The sequence below is a fragment of the Sminthopsis crassicaudata genome, chromosome 3, assembly GCF_048593235.1.
Source record: "Sminthopsis crassicaudata isolate SCR6 chromosome 3, ASM4859323v1, whole genome shotgun sequence".
NCBI lineage: Eukaryota > Metazoa > Chordata > Mammalia > Dasyuromorphia > Dasyuridae > Sminthopsis > Sminthopsis crassicaudata.
This window is the reverse complement of record NC_133619.1, coordinates 24,933,861-24,952,889: the sequence shown is the minus strand read 5'-3', so window position 1 is coordinate 24,952,889 and position 19,029 is coordinate 24,933,861. Positions and strand designations below refer to the sequence as shown.

The following is a 19,029-nucleotide window of genomic DNA, read 5'->3' as shown; positions in this document are numbered from 1 at the left end:
GCATGGGTAGAGAAACATTTATTACTTTGGAAAGACCACTGATTCTGGAGTCCAAAGATGTCCTCACATCATCTCTGATAATGATTATATGTGTGACTTAGGTGACTTGGCTTCCTTGGATCTAGGTTTTTCATATGTAAAATGACGAAGTTGGATTTCGATGGCCTTTGATATCCATTATAATTCTAGGAACAGAACAAACACAATGCAATTCTTGGTTTGTTTTTTTAGATAGATCTTGGATAACTGAGTTTGGTGACCCTAAAGTTCATCTAGTTCAATGTCTTCTGTTTGCAGATGGGGAATCTGAGTTCCAGGAAGGTTGATTAAATTCTGGAGGTCATACTAGAGAGCCCGTTTGTAAATTGAGAGTCTGTAGCACCAAACCCAGCTCTCTTTCAATTCCACCATCTAGCCTTGTCTTATATACAAGTACAAATTGCTTGAATAATTTGAAGAGTCTCTAACATGTCCATAAATTACTATACTATAATATTCTAAAGGAATTTAAAAAGACAAAATAAAAATAATATTTATATTATTAATGTATATGAATAATAAATACAAATTAAATAAATAAAGCATAATATAAATGCAGAGTAGTCTTATAATTAAATAAACTAAACCAAAAAAAAATGTGGATGCTTCTGCTAGCTAAAATGCTACAAGTACCTGAAGCAGACGAGTGAGGTGACGGCTCATCCATTTTTAATTTTTCATTTAATTCATGGGACTAAACGTCAATGAAATATTAAAACTCAAGTAATTTATGTTGGCAACAAAATGGAAAATGACTCTGGCAAAATGATACTCCATTAATGCTGTTGAGTTATAGTTAATATATGTTAAACTACACCTTAGGCTGTTGAACTTGAACTGAGGGTTAGTTTCCACTTCTTTGTAAAGACATGATACTGAATCAGGCAATCTTAGGGGAACGACAATGAAAACCTCGACCAATTCTTGCTGATATCGGTAAGTAAATAGTCGTCATAGTAACAGGACACATCCAGGGCCATCATTTCATCCCTCAAGTGGAGCACTTGAAAATCACTCATTATTTACAGATTTGAAGCTGTGCCACTTTTCAAATTCATAATTGGAGGATCTTAGTTCTTATAGAATTTGTGTTTCTAAGACAGAAGGTATCCCCCCCAGCATTTTTTTGATTATGACTATCATTTGATGCAGCAAAAAAAAAAAAAAAAAAAAAAAAAAAAATGAGCAGCAGGAAGTAGCATCTTTTAGTAAAAACTAGTCCAATAAAACAAAACTCATTTTCTTTGCAGGAAGGTTTCCTAGGCTTATAGAACAATGAACCAAAGTTGTCATGAAAGTACCTGTAGGGAATCTTGTCTTACTGGACTCTGTGTTGGTCAGTCCACATCTAGAATATGGGTTTTAGTTATAAACAATAAAAAGTGTCACTAGCATTACATAGCACTTTATAGTTTGCAATGTGCCTTCTTCTAACAGTGTACATAAGGTAATCAATAGAGGTAATTTTGGATTTGGGGCAGCTAGGTGATACAATGGATAGAACACTGGGCTTAGAATCAGAAAGATTTATCTTCCTGAGTTCAAATGCGATCTCAGATACTAGCTGTGTGACTCTGCAAAAATCACTTAATCCCATTTGACTCAGTTTTCTGAATGACAAACCACTCCAATATCTCTGCCCAGAAAATCCCAAATTGTGTTACAAAGTGTCTGCCACAATTGAAAAGAGTGAACTACAGCCAAACTCTTTGTTCCAATTTTTCCCTTCCTTCCCCCCCACCCCAGATGTCAGGTCGACCAATACATGTTAAATGTGTTAGATATAAATTAAATACAATTTATGTATACATGACCAAACAATTGTTTTGCTGTACAAAAAGAATCCGACTTTGAAATAGTGTACAATTAGCCTGTGATGGAAATCCAAAATGCAGGCAGACAAAATTAGAGAGATTAGAAATTCTATGTAGTGGTTCATAATCATCTGCAACTTAAATTCTTAAAGGTTTGCTAGCAACATACAGATTTTAAATGATTTGCCTGTAATAATGCAACTAGTATATGTAAAAGATGGCACCTGAACCTAGGTTTTCCTTACTCCCTAACTGTTTATCCATATTATCTGAGTATATTAATTCCTTCAATAATGATTACTATTATAATAGAGTTATAAGATGTACAAACCATTTAATGTGAATTATTTGAGCCACACAAAAATCTATAGGGGAGATATGAAAATGTTATTATTCTCATTTTTAGATGAGAAAATTGAGATTCAGAAAGTGGAATTTACTTGCCCATGTTAAAAAATGTCAGAGGTGACATTGTCTTTTGCCTCTATCTCTAAAATTCTTTCCACACTCAGATGTCTGCTAAAAATATTTAACAATTGGCTCTCTGAAAAAAAGGCAGCATAACATAATTTTCAGTTTAATCTATTGACAAATTTTTTGTTACTTTCTCAAGTATAGACAGTCAGCAAAATAATAAAACAAGGCCAGATTCATAGCATACTCAGCAAAACTAAATATAAAGTGGACTAAATTAACAGAGGCTGCAGCAGCAGCTATGGTAGTGGAGGCAATGGCAGCAGTGATGGCAGGGAGCAGCAATGGTAACTTCCTAAGGTCTCAATCCACAGACAGTAAGAGGGCTGAACAGCTGGTTAGAAGGAAGTCTCTTTACTAGCACTGAGAAAGGACTCTGTTGTTTTGGCCATATGCAGATCCAGGACATAGCCCTTGTGCACAGTCCCAAGGGCAAGGAGGAGGATTAACACACTAGAATTTCAGCCAGAATGGATCAGGGACCCTCTTCATAGATCTAGGGCAGAGAGGAGTGCTTGTAGTCATTTACAAACCAGAGCACAAGGATCTCTTTGGGTCATACCACCTTTAAAGAACTGAAAACTTATAGTTCACCAAAAGGATCTCTGAAAACCACTGCACAAAATCCCTGAAGCTGGGAACATTGCGCCTCTACTCTAGAAATAGAGTCTTACTTTGATAAAATATTAAAAGCCCAGTAATATACTAGAAAACTGAATAAATAACAGAAAAAGATTTTGGTCATTGAAAATTACTATGGTGACAAGGAAGTTAAAAACACACACTCAAAAAAAAGATAACAAAGTCAAAACTCCTACATCCAAACTCTCCAAGAAAAATAAGAATTTGTCTTAGGCCATGGAAGAGCTCAAAAGTGATTTTGAAAGTCAACTAAGAGAGGTACAGGAGAAATTGGGAAGAGAAATGAGTATGATAGAAAAGGAAGTACAAGAAGCTAATAAGAAGAATGCCTTAAAAAGCAAAATTGGGCAAATGAAAAAAGAGATACAAAAGCTTACTGAAGAAATTACTCAAAAATGAGATTTGATCAAATAGAAGCTAATAATTTTATGAGAAATCTAGAAACAATAAGCCAAAATAATGGGGGAAAGAGAAAATGTGATATATCTCATTGAAAAAAAAAACTGACCTGGAAAGAAAATTTAAAAATTATTGGTCTACCTGAAAATTATGATTAAAAAATGAGCCTGTACATCCTCTTTCAAGAATTATCAAGGAAAACTGTCTTGATGTTCTAGAACCAGAGGGCAAAATAAAAATTGAAAACCACTTATCACTTACTGAAAGAAATCCCCAGATGAAAACTCCCAGAAATATAATAGTCATTCTAGAACTCCCAGATTGAGAAAAACATATTTCAAACACCCAGAAAGAAACAATTCAAGTATAGTGGAGCCACAATCAGAATACCAGAAGATTCAGCAGCTTCTATATTAGAGGATCAGAGGGCTTGGAATATGATATTCCAGAAAGCAATGGAGCTAGGATTACAAGAAGAATCATCTACCCAATAAAAGTGAGTATAATCCCTCAGGGAGAAATGTGAGTATTCAGCAAAATATAGGAATTTCAAACATATGTGATGAAAAGAAAAGAGCTGAATTAAAAATTGACTTTCAAATGCAGGTCTCAGGAAAAGGATAAGACAGTGATCAGGATAGGGAACTCATAGGGACTTAATAAGGCTTATCTGCTCACATTCTTACATGGGAGGAGATATTGTAACTCATTAGAACTTTCTCATTATTTGGGAAGTTAGAAACAATATATATATATATATATATATATATATATATATATATATATAAATAGATGGAAGAAATGAGTTGAATATGAAGGAATAATATATAAAAATAAAATTAAGGGGTGAGAAATGAATGTACTGGCAGAAAGGAAAAGAGAGAAGTAGAATGGTGTAAATTGTGTACAACAAAAAGAGGTAAGAAATAGCTTTTACAGTGCAGGGGAAGGGGAAGAGAAAAGGGTGAGTGAGTGAACTTTTTTCTCATCAGAACTGGCTTTTCCCCTCCTATTAAAAGGAAGGAAGGGTGATAAAAGGGAGGGCATATTGAGGAAGAGGGTGGTCAGAAGCAAAACATTTTTTGAGAAGAGAAGGTGAAATGAGAGAGAGATAATAGAATAAATAAAGGGAAATACAATTAGCAATAACATTTGTGAAAAAAAATTGGAGCAAGTTTCTCTAATGAAGTCCTCATTTTTCAAGTGTTTATAGAACTGAGTCAAATTTATATAAAAATAAGCTATTCTACAATTGATGTGATCAAAAGATATGAATAGTTCTCAGATGAACTAATCAAACTATTTATAGAATAAAAAAGGAAAAAAATGCTCTAACTCACCATTGATTGGAGAAATGTAAATTAAAACAATACTGAGGTATCACCTAATACCTATTAGATTGATTAATGGGCCAGAAGTGAGAAATGAAAAATGTTGAATAGAAACTGAGGAAAACGAGACATTAATGCATCATTGGTGGAATTTGAAGTGATTTAGCCATTCTGTAGAACACTTTGGAACTATGTTCAAAGAGCTATACAATTATGAATACCTTTTGATCTAACTTACCATTACTTGGCATATATCCCAAAAGAGATTTAAAAAGTATAAAGACCTATGTGTACAAAAGTACTTCTAGCAGCTATTTTCTCAAAGCAAAGACTTGGAAATTGAGGGAATAACCATTCAATTGAGGAATGTCTTGAATAAATTGTAATGTGATGTAATTGATTCTGATGGGATATTATTGTTCTATGGGAAATGAAGAGCAGGATCCTCTCAGAAAAACCTGGAAAATCATCCTTGAATTCATGCAAAGCTCACTGTACTATGTAAAAATGTAATAGCAATGTTGGAAGATGATTGTCTGTGAATGACTTTGCAATTCTCAACAATACAATGATGCAAGACTACTCTGAAAAATAGGATGAAAAATGCTATCCATACCTAGAATAAGAACTGAATGTGTGTAAATAAAGACTGAAGCATACTTTTAACTTTATTTTTCTTGAGGGATTTTTTTGGGGGAGGAGGAAGAGGGAAACATATTTTCTTTTCTAACATGACTTTTATGAAAATGTTTACATAACTTCACATGTGACTTCTCAATGGGGGTGGGATGTATCAGAAGGAAGGGAGAAAAATCTGTAACTCAAAGTTTTAAAAACAAATGTTTAAAATTGTTTTATATGTAACTGGGAAAAATAAAATGTAAAATAGAAATGTTTTACAAAAAAAGAGAGAATTGTGTTCAGAATGAGGGAGGGGAATATCACTGTAATCTCTTCTGTTGACAAAACTTTTGGAAAATTGCATCCAATTTTGTGTTCAACATTTATGAAAAACTTTGGCAAACTGGATAGAGTCCCAAGGATGGCAACAAAGGATGGTGCAGGGCTTTCAGACTCTGAAAGAGGATGATTGATTAAAGAAATTGGAGTCATCTATCCTTGAAGAGAGATGACTCAGGGTGAGTTTAGCTTCCTTTAAATATTTGAAAAGCTGCCATGGCAAAGAAATATTAGACTTGCTTTGCTTGGCCACAGGGGGTGAAACCTGGAGTACTGGGTGGAAGTCAGAGAGAGAAAAATCACTTCTAAGTGTAAGGTAAAACTTTCTACCAATCAGAGTTTTGCAAAAGAAGATTGGAAGGGAGTTGTTTCTCCCTTACTAGAAGATTTTAGAAAAAGGCTGAATAACCAATTTTTAGGACTGTCTTAGAGGTCATCCTTAGTTTGGTATGAAGATATTCTCTACATTTCCTTCCAAATAATAACACTACCATTTTAGAACACTTTTACATCTGCAAAATTTTGACATATATCATAAGTTGAGCTTCTGGTAAGGAAACTATTATTACCATCTCCATTTTACAGATGATAAAAAACAGGCTTAGAGAAATTATTACTTGCCTAAGGTCATATAACTAACAAGTATCTGAGCAGAATTTAAATTTAGATTCTAAATTCACCTGTCTATTCATTATACCATCTAGGATTTCATGCTATTATGATTCTTATGGATGGACACTGCTTGAAAAATTAGTTTCCCATCTTGTGATCTTCTAGACTTACTTGTCTCAAGAATGTAGCTCTGGAAGCATTTCTACTGATCATCTCCCTTTGTCTGTAAATCTTTCCTCCTCATCTCTGTCTACTAGCTCTCCTGACTTTTTTTTTTTCAAGCATGCACTGGAGTTGCATCTTCTGCAAGAAGCTTTTCCCCAGTGTCCTTAATCTTAGTGCCTCCATTCCAAGATTACTATCATTTCTATCTGTATATACTTTGTTAATTCATTGTTTTGCATGCTGTCTCCCCATTAGACAACTCCTTGAGAGCAAGATTTTATTTTTGTTTTTCTTTGTATTTCAAGTGCTTAGCATAGTGCTATAGTGCCTAGAATTAAATGTTTATAATAATGTTTAATAATATATGTTTGATATATAATAGTTGACTGACTCTTTGGTCCAAATTAACTTTTTTCTGTCTTTTTTTTTTCATATAATATTTTATCATCTATATCTGGACTTTTGCACAGCCTGTCTCACAATGTCCAATTCTTTTTGTGCAGCAAAAATAACTGTATGGACACATATATATATATATATATATATATATATATATATATAGTATTTAATATGTACTTTAACATATCCAACATGTATTGGTTTACCTGCCATCTGAAGGAGTGGGTGGGGGAAGGAGGGGAAAAGTTGGAACAAAAGATTTTGCAACTGTCAATGCTGAAAAATTAACCCATGCACACATCTTGTAAATAAAAAGCTATAAAACAAAACAAAAAACAAACAAACAAAAACAATGTCTAGAATATACTCTCTCTTTACCTTAGAACACTTAGTTTCCTTCAAAGCTCTTCTTACATGCAAAGTGAAGTTTTTTTTTTCTAACACCCTCCCCCCAGTTACTGCCTAACACCTCAAGTTGTCTTGTATTACTTTGTACATCCCCATATGTTCTAAGGGTTCTTTTTCCTATAGGAAAGGGAGGATTTGAGGATAGATTCTGTTTCACATCTTAATTCATATGTTCAGATTCCTAATGCCAATAGCATAATACTTGGAACAGAGGAAGTGCTTAATGAATGCTTGTTAATTGACTGATATTAGATCAGCAAAAGAGCTGTGATTTCTTCAGTTTAGGGAAATCCCAGTATGGGAACCTTCTCTTTCTCACTAATCAAACCCCCGATGATTTAAAGAGGTTCTAGAAAGAAAGTCCTATGCTCAAGATGCATAGAGATAAAACAATTTTCTTATGTGCATTTGAAGAGTTAAGTATTATAGGTAGGATTAGAATCCAGTTTTTTTTTAATTCATTCTGCTATTGCTAATTCTATACTTGTTCCATGTCTATATGAAGCATAATTTTGTTTTTAAGGGAAAGAGTCCTAATGTGAACTGCAAGGAAGGAGGGATCAGATAAGAGAAAGCCCAATATTTAAATCAATCAATCAAGTACAACTAATTAAGTACTTCCTGTGTTCCATTCACTGTGCTTGGTGCCAAGGATATAATGGAAACCTTTGGTGAAATGTAGGTTCCTTGATGGAGGAGACTGTTTCATCCTTGTTTTTGTAGTCCCAGTTCTTTCGTACAGAGGGTAATCCTAAATTTGGCTCTAATTTTGACTTTCACTCAAACATTTTACATATGCTTGTTGACTTGAATCAAATTTGATGAACTAGAAAGGACCATCTTTTTAAACAAAAGGCTATATTTATAATACATGTAATACATCTATAAGCAGGGATTTTTTCATTTGTGGGTTCCAAACAACATATTTTTTTTTAGCATTTAGCATATTATCCATTGCTAACTAGGTACAGCAGGAAGAAAGGTTATATTTTGGAATCAAAAATCCTGGATCCAAGGTCCAGATTTATTATTAAGTTCACTTCTTTAGATTCTAGTATTCTTAACTATGAAATAAAGGGAATGGACTAGATGATCTCTTAGGCTTTTTCTATTTCTAGCTGAATAAGCCCATCATCCTAAGTGTTTAACAAGTCTTTGTTGTTAGTTCAATACCAGTAGTAGAAAATACTGATGGTGCATGTTTATTCATGACTGTAAGTTACAGAGAAGTCCATTGATAGAAGAAATATCTTTATCAAGAGTTCTCTACGTTGGTAAAATCAGTTTCATACTCTTTCCCTATACATGGTATTATAAAATGGATTGGGATGATGGATTGTAGTCAGTTCAGTGACCTGGTAATTATTTTTCACTATTCTTTTCTCACTGTTCATCTAGGTGTTGAGACTCTGGGATATCCAACATCAGCTCTCTATTCAAAGGATGGCTTGTCCTTTTACAAAGAGTCAAGAGTTCAAATGTCTCTTCCACTTTGATGAAGCTCACGGTCGGCTTTTTATTGCCTTCAATAACCAGCTAACGTTATTGGTGATGAAAAATGAGACCAGCAAAAAGGTCACAAGTCATGAAAAACCAGTCACTTGTGTGCTATACAACTCAGTCTTCAAGCAGGTAATAGTGCTTTTCTCTCTCTTTTTCTTTCTCTCTCGTTTTCTGTCTATCTGTGTGTGTGTGTGTGTGTGCATGTGTGTGTATCCCAAGTCATGAGTCTTAGAAGAGATGGTTGAGTATATTGGAAAAAAATACTGTATTTAGTTATAGGGAGAAAAAAAACACATGGATTCAAATCCAGCCTCTGCCTCTGGAAAAATGACAATGGGCAAGTCATAAGGTCCTTGAGTTTCAAGGGCTTAAGTGGTAAAAAGGGAAAAAAAAAAAAAAAGAATCAATCAGTATAAATGTAACAGGCATCAACTGTGTGCCAGTTGCTGTTCTAGGTACTGATTATGCAAAGATAAAGGTGAAGTAGGTTTCACCTTAGAGAAGATTATATTTTATTTGAGAAGATACTATATGTGTGTATGTATATATATGATGTATACATATATATGCATACAATAATAATTACAGGATTATTTTGAAGAAAGAGTGGAAAATAATACATGGGATGAAGAAATGAACTCATCATATGATACCTATAATATAAACCTGAAAAAAGTTGTGAGAATAAAATGAGATAATATCTGTAAAGCATTTTGCAAATATTTTATTTTGGGGAGGGGATAGTTCTTTGGATGTGCAAATTCACAGGTTAGGTAACTCCTTATGAGGAAACTATTTTTAGATAAAAAACTTGTCTGCACTTGACGGTCTTAGAGAGTTGCTTGAGGACACTGAAAAGTTAAATGACTCACCCAGGATCACTTAGCAAATATTGTTCTTTCTTTCCAAGTCAACTTTCTATACTTCATTTCATTTTAAAAATGCTCTTGTGATTTATTTTTTAAATTTAATTCAATTTATTTTATTCTGAGCTTAAGAAATGAAACAAGCATTTTCATAACCAAATAGATTAGAAAATAGATTCTGAAACTGACATGAAATTGCAATTCTATTATATGCAACTTGCCATTCCTTTTAATATATAATAAAATTATCATGTAATAAGATCTTGAAGCATCATGCGACTGACTCCTCTCTTTCTTCTCTTCCTCCACCTCCTCTGTTTTTCCCCCTTCTCTTACTATAAGTAATAATATTAATAGACAATTATATAGCACTTCATTATTTTAAAAGCATTTTTATCCATTTATCTATTCCATTACTAAGTGCTATGTAAATACTAGTGACTATTATTAAAGAATTCAAGTCTCTGAATTGCTGTAAGGCCATTTTTTAAGCTCAGGGAGGTGGGGATGAAGAAAAGCAATGGGGAATTATGGGAAATAAATTCTTAAATACAAGTTTGCTGTCCTGTGATGGTGTCTGCATTCAGCTGTATGTAGGTAGTGACTTGCCTTTTGGCAAATACTCACACCAGCACTGATATAATTACTTAAAAACTATGGCAGCTAAAGGAAAACAACTCAAAGTGAAATGCACCAAACTTCTCTCTCTTCCTAGCTTATCTGGTTATTGCCCAGTTACAAGCAGGATCTGGCTCTCAAACGTCCTCTTATGGGTACCACACTTCTGCATCCGGAGGAAGGCAAGCTCTGAAATATGCATGTGCCATAATTAGCAAGGATCTATTCTCCTGGCATATTTCACACAAGTGGCTCCCAGTGGCAGACCTGGGTGCATTCCTAATAAAATGATGCAGTTAAATGCAACGCCACTTGGTATGCAGCCTGAGAGCTGTTTGTCTTCCCAGCACTTTAATGATGCACTGCAGCCTTTGGTACTCGGGCGTTACCTGCATCTCAATGAAGAAGCAGTGATGCTAGAGAGAGGGAAGTGCCTCGGTGATGGACTTTTGTGAGGAGAGCACAGAAGTAAAGCTTGCCTTTGCTGATAGAAAGCTCAGGAAGGGGACAATGGAGCTAGATCACAGGGCAATTCAAGGAGTCGCAGGGAATGGTCATAGGGCCCCTCTTCCACTAGAGAGTCTGACTGCAGCAGCAAAGCAAGAGCTAGGCACAAAACAAATAATCCAGCATGTAGGCAATTAAATTAGGAAATTGTCCCCCCTCCCATTGATTTTTCTGCAAAAGCCTTGGAGCTTGTGTGGAAATGAGCATTTTGGTAAAAGCACAAGCTGTAGAATGTCATGTTGCCTCTAATGAGGCGTTTGTCACGTAGGTTTCAAATGCTGTTTTCCTTTCATACCAGGAGATAAAAAATCTTTTCAGAAGCAATCTATTCTGAGTTCCATCTGCAGGGATCCGTTTCATTGCAAATGTTTTGTTGAACTTCGGGTAAGCAACTTGTTAATTTGCCTCCCCAGTGGCCACTGGGACATGTATATTTTCTCAATAATAAACACTGTGCTAATTGAGATCTGCAAAGGTGTGAAAGGAGACAGAGGCTGAGACAGTCAAGCATCTGATGGATTAATGGATCAATTGGCTTCAGGCTTCAATGGCCTTCATTGAGATAATATTGGACAGTGAGACATAACAGCTATAGCCAGAGCTGTAGCTAGTGATGTTGTAACATAGGACAAAAAAATTAAAACAACAATAAAACCATTGTGGGGAATGGGGAGCAATGATAGCAAAAGGAGACAGTCCAATCAAGGGTGCAATTGTGCTGAGCAATGGTAGGGAGGGATGATAGCCAATTGGTGATAGAGATAAGGATTTGCTCTGAAATCAATGAATCAAGCTACCAGCAGTACTTTAAAAAGGCCATACTCCTTTTATAAGCACTATACAAAGTGTTGGGGATATATAGATATTATAAATACATATGTATATATAAACACAGAAACAAATATACATATACACACATATGAAAGGAAATTTAAGAGTTGGAAGGGACTTCAGTAGCTGACTAGTCCACAATCTGTACATGAAAACAAAATTCCCACTAATGTGTCTAACAAATGATTGTCCACTTTCCCTGATAAAAATGTTATAGAGATACTCAGATTATATAGTAATGTGGTACAGTGAAGGGTTATGGGAAGAGAGTGAATATGGGAATATGGGAATATAGGAAGAGAGAGCCACCTCCCCGCTTCCTGGAACAGAGCCACATCTGTTCTGTATTTCAGGCTAACTTATACTTTCTAGCCATTTCTAAATCTGCTGTTTGCATTCTGGTTGTCCTCATTCTTCTCCCCCTACAAGCTGGACCACTGGCTTCTGGGACCCTGGGCTCTTATATGTGAGCCTTTGACTTACCTGGTCTGGAGCCCAAGTTACCACACATTCTAAAGCTACTTCCATATTCATGTGAACCTTTTCTATGTTCTTCCGAATTTATATATTGTCTTCCCTTTAGAATATAACCTCTGGAGCAGGGTCTGCCTTGTTTGCTTGTACTTATATTCTTAGTGTTTATTTAGCATAGTACTTAGTACATAATAAACACATAATCTTTCCTTCCTTCCTTCTTCCTTTCTTCCCTCCCCCTTCCTTCATTTCTCCCCTTCTCCTTCTCTCCCTTCCTTACTTCTCTTTCTCCCTCTTTGTTACCTTCTTTCCTTCCTCCTTCTTCCATTCCTTTCTCTCTTCATTCTTTCCTTCCTCTCTCCCTCTCTTCTCCATTACTCCCTCTCTCCCTCCCTTCCTTCCCACATCCTTCCATCCTTCTTTGCTTCCTTTCCTCCTCCTTTCCCTCCTTCCTTCTTTCCCTTCTCCTCCTCCCTCTCTCCTTTCCTTACTTTTCCCTCTCCCTCTTCATCTACTTGCTTTCCTTCCTTTCTGCCTTTCTTCTCTCCCTCCTTCCTTTCCTCCATTTCTTCCCTCCCTTCTTTCTTCTTTCCCTCTCTCCCTCCCTCTCTACTTCCCTTTTTCTCTTCCTTCCTCCTCCCCTCCTTCCTTCCTTCCCTCCTTCCTTTTTTCCTTCCTTCCCTTATCCTCCCTCTCTCCCTACCTTCCTCTTTGTCTACCTGCTTCCCTTCCTTTCCTTTCTCCTTCCTTTTTTCTCTCCCTTCCTTCCCTCTCTCCCTCTTTGCTTCCCTCCTTCTTTCTTTCCTTCCATCCTTCCTCTTTCTCTCCCTCCTTCACCCCTTCTTTCCATACTTAAAATAAGATAATAAACAGATGTAAACAATTAATAGCTGATCAATGAGGTATGAGAGACATTGCAATGTAGTGGTTAAAGAGTAAGCCAGGAAGACCTGGGTTCAACTTTTTCCTATGACAAATCCTGGCTGTGTGATTCTGTGCAATTCATAACCTTTCCATTCCCTCAGGTTACATTTTACCCTTTTTAATGACTTTTCTTCCCCTTTATTCGAGATTAAGAAACAACATAGAATGATGAATAGAGGGTTGAAGTTGAAAAAAAAACACCTCTGATTCAAATCCTGCCTATAATGTTTACTAGTACATTTTAATATGTTTTAGGCAGCTCTCTCAGACTATAAACTATTCTAAATTGTAATTTGATAGTGGAAGAAATCACAGGCACTTAATGTGTTGAGCTTCCATTTCAAGACTTGCCTTTGATATTAATTATAACTAGATTCATTTCAGCTGTATTTAACTGTTGGCATGAGGAGTGGGTAGAAGAATGTGTGTGATTTAACTCAGGCCCCTAGAGATTACCTTTGAAAAGAGCAGAGTCAAGGGCTAGAAATATAACAGATAGCTTTCTGACAGCATTCAGGATGTGTGAATGAAAAGCTCCAAATACCTATCTTTGTCATCAAAAATCATTTCATATTTGTTGAATTATTTTGCTTCTTAATCATTTAACTATTTCCTTCCCTTGCTTTCAGACCTTTACAAATCAAAGCTTTTGAGAATTGTAGATTCACAGAATGTCAAAGTAGAATGCCCCTTCTCTTTTAAATCCTCAATCTCTCCCTCTTTATTGGCTCCTTCTCTGCTGCCCAAAAACACATCCATGTCTCTCTAGCCAAAAATAAAAACAAAAAACTGTGACTATTCCTGAGAACTGTTGCCCCATATTTTTCTTAGCTAAACTCTCTCATAGCACACATACATATGTACATGTATGTGTATATACATATATATCTATATATAAATACATACACATATCCACAGATATGTATATTTGTTGTTGTCCAGTGATTTTAGTTGGGTATGACTCTTTGTGATTCCCATTTGGGGTTTTATTGGTAAAGATATTGTAGTAGTTTGTCATTTCCTCCTCCAGTTCATTTTACAGGTAAACAAACTGAAACAAACAGGGCTAAGTGATTTATTTAAAAGTCACACAGCTAGTAAGTGCCTGAGGCTAACTTCTCTAGAGGTTGAATCTTCCTGACTCCAAGCCTAACCTTTATCCTCTCTGCCATTTTACCTATGTCTATAATAACATATGCATATATGTACATTTCTATGTATACACACATGGGCACACACATGTATATATATATATATACAAAACAGCAAAAAATCACATTGACTACATTCGAGAACGTGAAGAACATTTCCAAAAGCAGGACCAATTCATATCTTTATTAATAGTGTGTTTGTTTAACTTCCTTCTTACTTGTTTTACAATTTATAGTTTTGCAGCTTTCCAACTTTTATCATCTTTTTCCAGTATATAATACATATGAGGTGAAACCTCTGAATTATTTTGATTTGCATTTTTATTATTCATTCTAGGGCATTTTTATATGGTTGTTAAACATTTGCATTTCTTTTGAAAACATTGTGAATCTCATGAGGCAGCTTAAAAAGAGTATGATGGCAGAAATCATATTTAGAAATGTAAAAGACTTTCGATATAATGTAGCCATTTATTTAACAAGTAAATATTCACTGCCTACTATGTGCCAGGCACTGTGCAGGGACTAGTGATACAAAGATGAAAATGAATCCTTCCTGACCACAAGGAGCTTATATTCTAGGGCTGCAGGAATAGAAGGGGGAAATGGTATACATACAGATAAAATATCATTATTCAATAAACATTTATTAAGCATCTATTATGTACCAGACCTGGGCTAAGCATTGGAGATACAAAGAGGCAAAAAAAATCCCTGCCTTCAAGGAACTTACAGTCTAATGGGTAGAGAATATGCAAACAAATAGGTACAAATAAAATACAGAAAGGATAAATAGAAAATAACAGAGAGAAGATACTAGAATGAAGAGGAGGTAGAGAAGGCTTCCTGTAGAAAGTGGGATTTTAGCTGAAACTTAAAGGAAGCCAGTGAGGTCAGTAGGTGGAATTGAGAGAGAGCATTCTAAATAAGAGGAAAGCCAGAGAAAATGCTGAGAGCTGAGAGATGGTTTTTCTTTTAATTTATAGAACAGCTGGGAGTTAGTGATTTGGGGAGAGAAAGGTACTAACAATGGGAAGAATCAAGAATGGCGTTATGCAAAGTATGGCATTTAATTTAAGCCTTGAGTACAGTTGGGGATTCTGAGAAACAAAGGTAGGGAGAGATTCCAACCCCTTTCAGTTTGCAAAAGAGGAAACTTGTCCACTTACTTAGTAAATAGAATAGCTGCTCTTTGAACCCTGGTTTTCTGTCTTTAATTCTAAAGGACCCAGCTCTGCAAAATACCAAGTGCATTATTCTGCTCCTTTCTTCACCACAGTGCCCAGTGAGGAGGAATTCAATAAATTCTTGTGGCCTGATTGATTGAATTTCTCACTCCTGGCTTCCCCCTCTCTCTCATCCCATCAGTGTTCTCCAGTCTTCTCCTTTGCTTGAATATTTTTTTTTATATTTTCTCTCTACTGCAGAATTTTTTCCACAATGTCTTGCCTGTAGACTTTATTATTTCATTTTGGACCCCAGTGAGTATTCATCACAATCACTGCACTGAGCACAGTCAAACAAAACAATCCATCCATTATTTTCCTTCCTCTTTCCTTTATTTCCAGATAGAATTGTTCCCTTACTCCTTCCTGTAAAGAAAAGCCTGGGAGACCCTTAGGAGTCTTCTACAAAGGAGCCCCATTTCTTCTTTAGCTTTTTTTCTGCATTGGAAAAGCTTGTCCTTGCTGCTACAGCAGCAGAATGAGCTGTTGGGGAAAGGATGAGGAAACACCTGGTTGGCATTAACAGCTGAAAGCCTCCATCAGACTAGCTCACCTGCCCTGGAGGCTGTTTCAATGAGTTGAATTTGAGCCAGATTCTTAAAGAAGACTTTTTTTTTGGGGGGGGGGATGGAATTGAGAGATACTCAGATGCTCATAAAGATAGAATCTACATACATGGGAGTGGGGGGAAATTGCTAAAACCTCAGTAGTACTCCTATGGACAAACTTGAACATGGTAGGTTTGGGGCTGGAGATGTGTGATCATATTGATGGGGGGATTAGAGAAATTGATAGGTAGCACGGTGGATAGAAGGCTGTACCTGGTGTCAGGAAGATCTGAGTTCAAATCACATACTTACTAGCTGTGATCCTTAGCAAGATACTTAATTATGTTTGCAAACATCTGTAAAATGAAAAGATTCTACCTCCCAGAGTTTCTGTGAAGATCTAGGGAAATAATAATTATAGAACACTTAGCATAGTGCCTGCCATATAGTAGGCGCTATATAGATGGTAGCAATTAGGGAAAAGATGACTTGGGCATAACATGCTAACTTTCTTCAAGTATTTGAAGAGCTGGAACTAGACATGGAGGTTAATCTTATTCTCCTTGCCTCAGAGAGCAGAATTAAGTCAACTGGTATTAGTTTCAGAGAAGAGAAAGGAAAAACCAAGAGCTTACTATATAAGTAGAGTGAGCTTCCCCACACTTGGAGGTCATTATGTGATGTCTGGATGACCCTTGTCAAGGATCATAGATTTGGTGGTAGAAGGGACATTAAAGACCATTTAGTCCCATTTCCTTATTGTAGAGATGAGAAAATGGAGTCCTGAAGATCCTTGCACAAGCTCACCTAGATGGCAAAAAGCAAAAGTGGGATTTGAATCCAGTTCTTCAAATGTGTTTCTCTTACTAATGGACCACACTGCCTCTGTTACTGAAGGAATGCTTTTCCAGTGGGGAATGAGCTGCCTCATTGAAGGGGTCCTTTCTAACCCCGAGATTCTGATTCTATAATATATTTATTTTATTTTAGTTGTTTACATAGGACAGATAACAAGCTCAGTGTTTCTGCTTCATAACTTCATAACTGAATCAGAGGGTTCAACTTCATCAGATTTTGACAATTTAGAAGAAATTTCTAATTTACATAATACATTTATAGCTGTAAATTGTTATAGGAATAGGGATTGATATTAGAAATGGGATCTTCATGAGCAGATTTACAAACCAACTAGGTTTCTGATTCAAATGATCTCAATCACTTGTGTCTTCCTACATTCTGGAAATTACTATTCCATTCACCTCACTCTTACTGTGAGACATAACTTTAAACTGTTTTTCTGAAATGGCTGTAGAGGAAATATTGTGTTTCAAATGATGGTATCTGAAATAACCCAGAAGCCCACATGATACTGGTGATGGTAATTAAGAATGATGAGCTGAGCAATTTGTGGTTGATGACTTCTACTAATGCTATTTCTGTCTTCTCTTCTTCACTCAGGGAACACTTAGAAAATCAACCTGGGATTATTAGAATGCTAATAAAAATAACAATCATTTATATGTTCCAGTGCCTTAAAGCTAATAAATTCCTTAATAAGAATAATAGCTAGCATTTATATAGCACTTTAATGTTTTTGAAGAAATTTCCATATGCGATCTCATTTGATCCTTATTACAACCTTATGAAGGAGGCCCTTTTACAATTTCCATTTTACAGATGAGGAAACTGAGGCTGAGAGAAGTTATAGAATTGAAACTCATAGCTTCCTTACCCCAAGTCTGTGTATGATGCCATATAGCTGGCTTTTTCAACAATTAGTGATGTAGATAGCTAAAATATTATTATGCCTATTTTATGGGTGAAGGAACAAAGGGTCTTTGCGATTAAGTGACATGCTAAAGATCACATAGATGAAATGTTCTATCAAGTGTATCTGATTCTAAGACAAATGTCTACTTAATTTTCAATCATTTGCATGATGTACTTGCTCATATGATAAAGGGTAAAGTAAAAATGGATGTCTAATTAATCAAAAAGCAGTTACTAAGCAATTCCTACATGACAGGTACTGTATCAGTTTCTGGTCATACACACAAAAAAGAATATTGCCCTCAAAGAGCATACCATCTAGTCAAGGGGAAAACATATATACATAAATGATTTACAAAGTATATACAAAACAAATGTGAAGTAATTTTGTGAGAAAGGTGCTAGCCTCTAGATCCATCAAAGAAGGCTTCATGTAGAAGATGATTCTTGGATTAATTTTTAAATAAAATTAGGGATTCTGAGAGATAGAAGGAAGGAGGGGAAGTTGTTTGCAGCTTTTAATTAAAAGGGCTTAAAGTCAGAAGATGATGTACCATTTATGAAGAAGAGGAAGGCTGGTCTGATTACACCAACCTGTGTGTGCAAGTGAGTAATATGTAATAATGTTGGTAAGACTTGGAGCCAGGTAGTGAAGGCAGGACTTCTAATAACCTCACCATCTGGTCTCCTTGACCAGAGGCAGAATGACATGATGATTAGTAGCTTTAGTCCTGGAAGATCTGTATTAAAATCCTGACAGTTCTGATGTTTATTTTATATTTCCAAGCCTCAGTTTTCTCATCTAGAATAGGAGGATTTTAACTTTGATAAAACAAGAAATTCCTACATATCTGCTATGTAACATATATTGTGTGATCTCAAGCCGGTCAACTTTTCAGTGCCCCAAGCTACTAAGAGTTCATATAGGAGAAAAAAGTTGTTGATATGTATAAGTTGACAAGTTTCCTCCCTGTATTGATGAAATCACAGTATAAATAAAGTAAAGCACATTAGTAACTATTAAAGAATTTCTATTATCCAAAACATGAGCTGGATTTGGGGCTCTTAATCTGGGGTATGTAAACTAAATTTTATACACACACACATTTATATATATATATATATATATATATATATATATATATATATATACATATATATATCTGTGTGTGTTTATGATATAAATATTATAATTAATATATATTATAATATATATTATATATAATTTCTCTCTATGTATATATATATAGATAGATTATATATATATGGAGAGAGAGAGAGAGAGAGAGAGAGAGAGAGAGAGAGAGAGAGAGAGAGAGAAAGAGAGAGAGAGAGAGAGTGTCTGACAGTCTGTTAATTGCATTTTGA

The 19,029-nt window shown here is 35.5% G+C and overlaps 1 protein-coding gene across 1 annotated transcript in view; it reads left to right on the top strand.

Moving 5' to 3' along the window:
• WDR49 (WD repeat domain 49) overlaps nucleotides 1–19,029 on the top strand; it is a 183,617-nt gene that overhangs the window by 84,413 nt on the left and 80,175 nt on the right. The window contains 1 exon segment of the mRNA XM_074307675.1: nucleotides 8,642–8,875. Coding sequence (XP_074163776.1) covers nucleotides 8,642–8,875 — 234 coding nt within the window.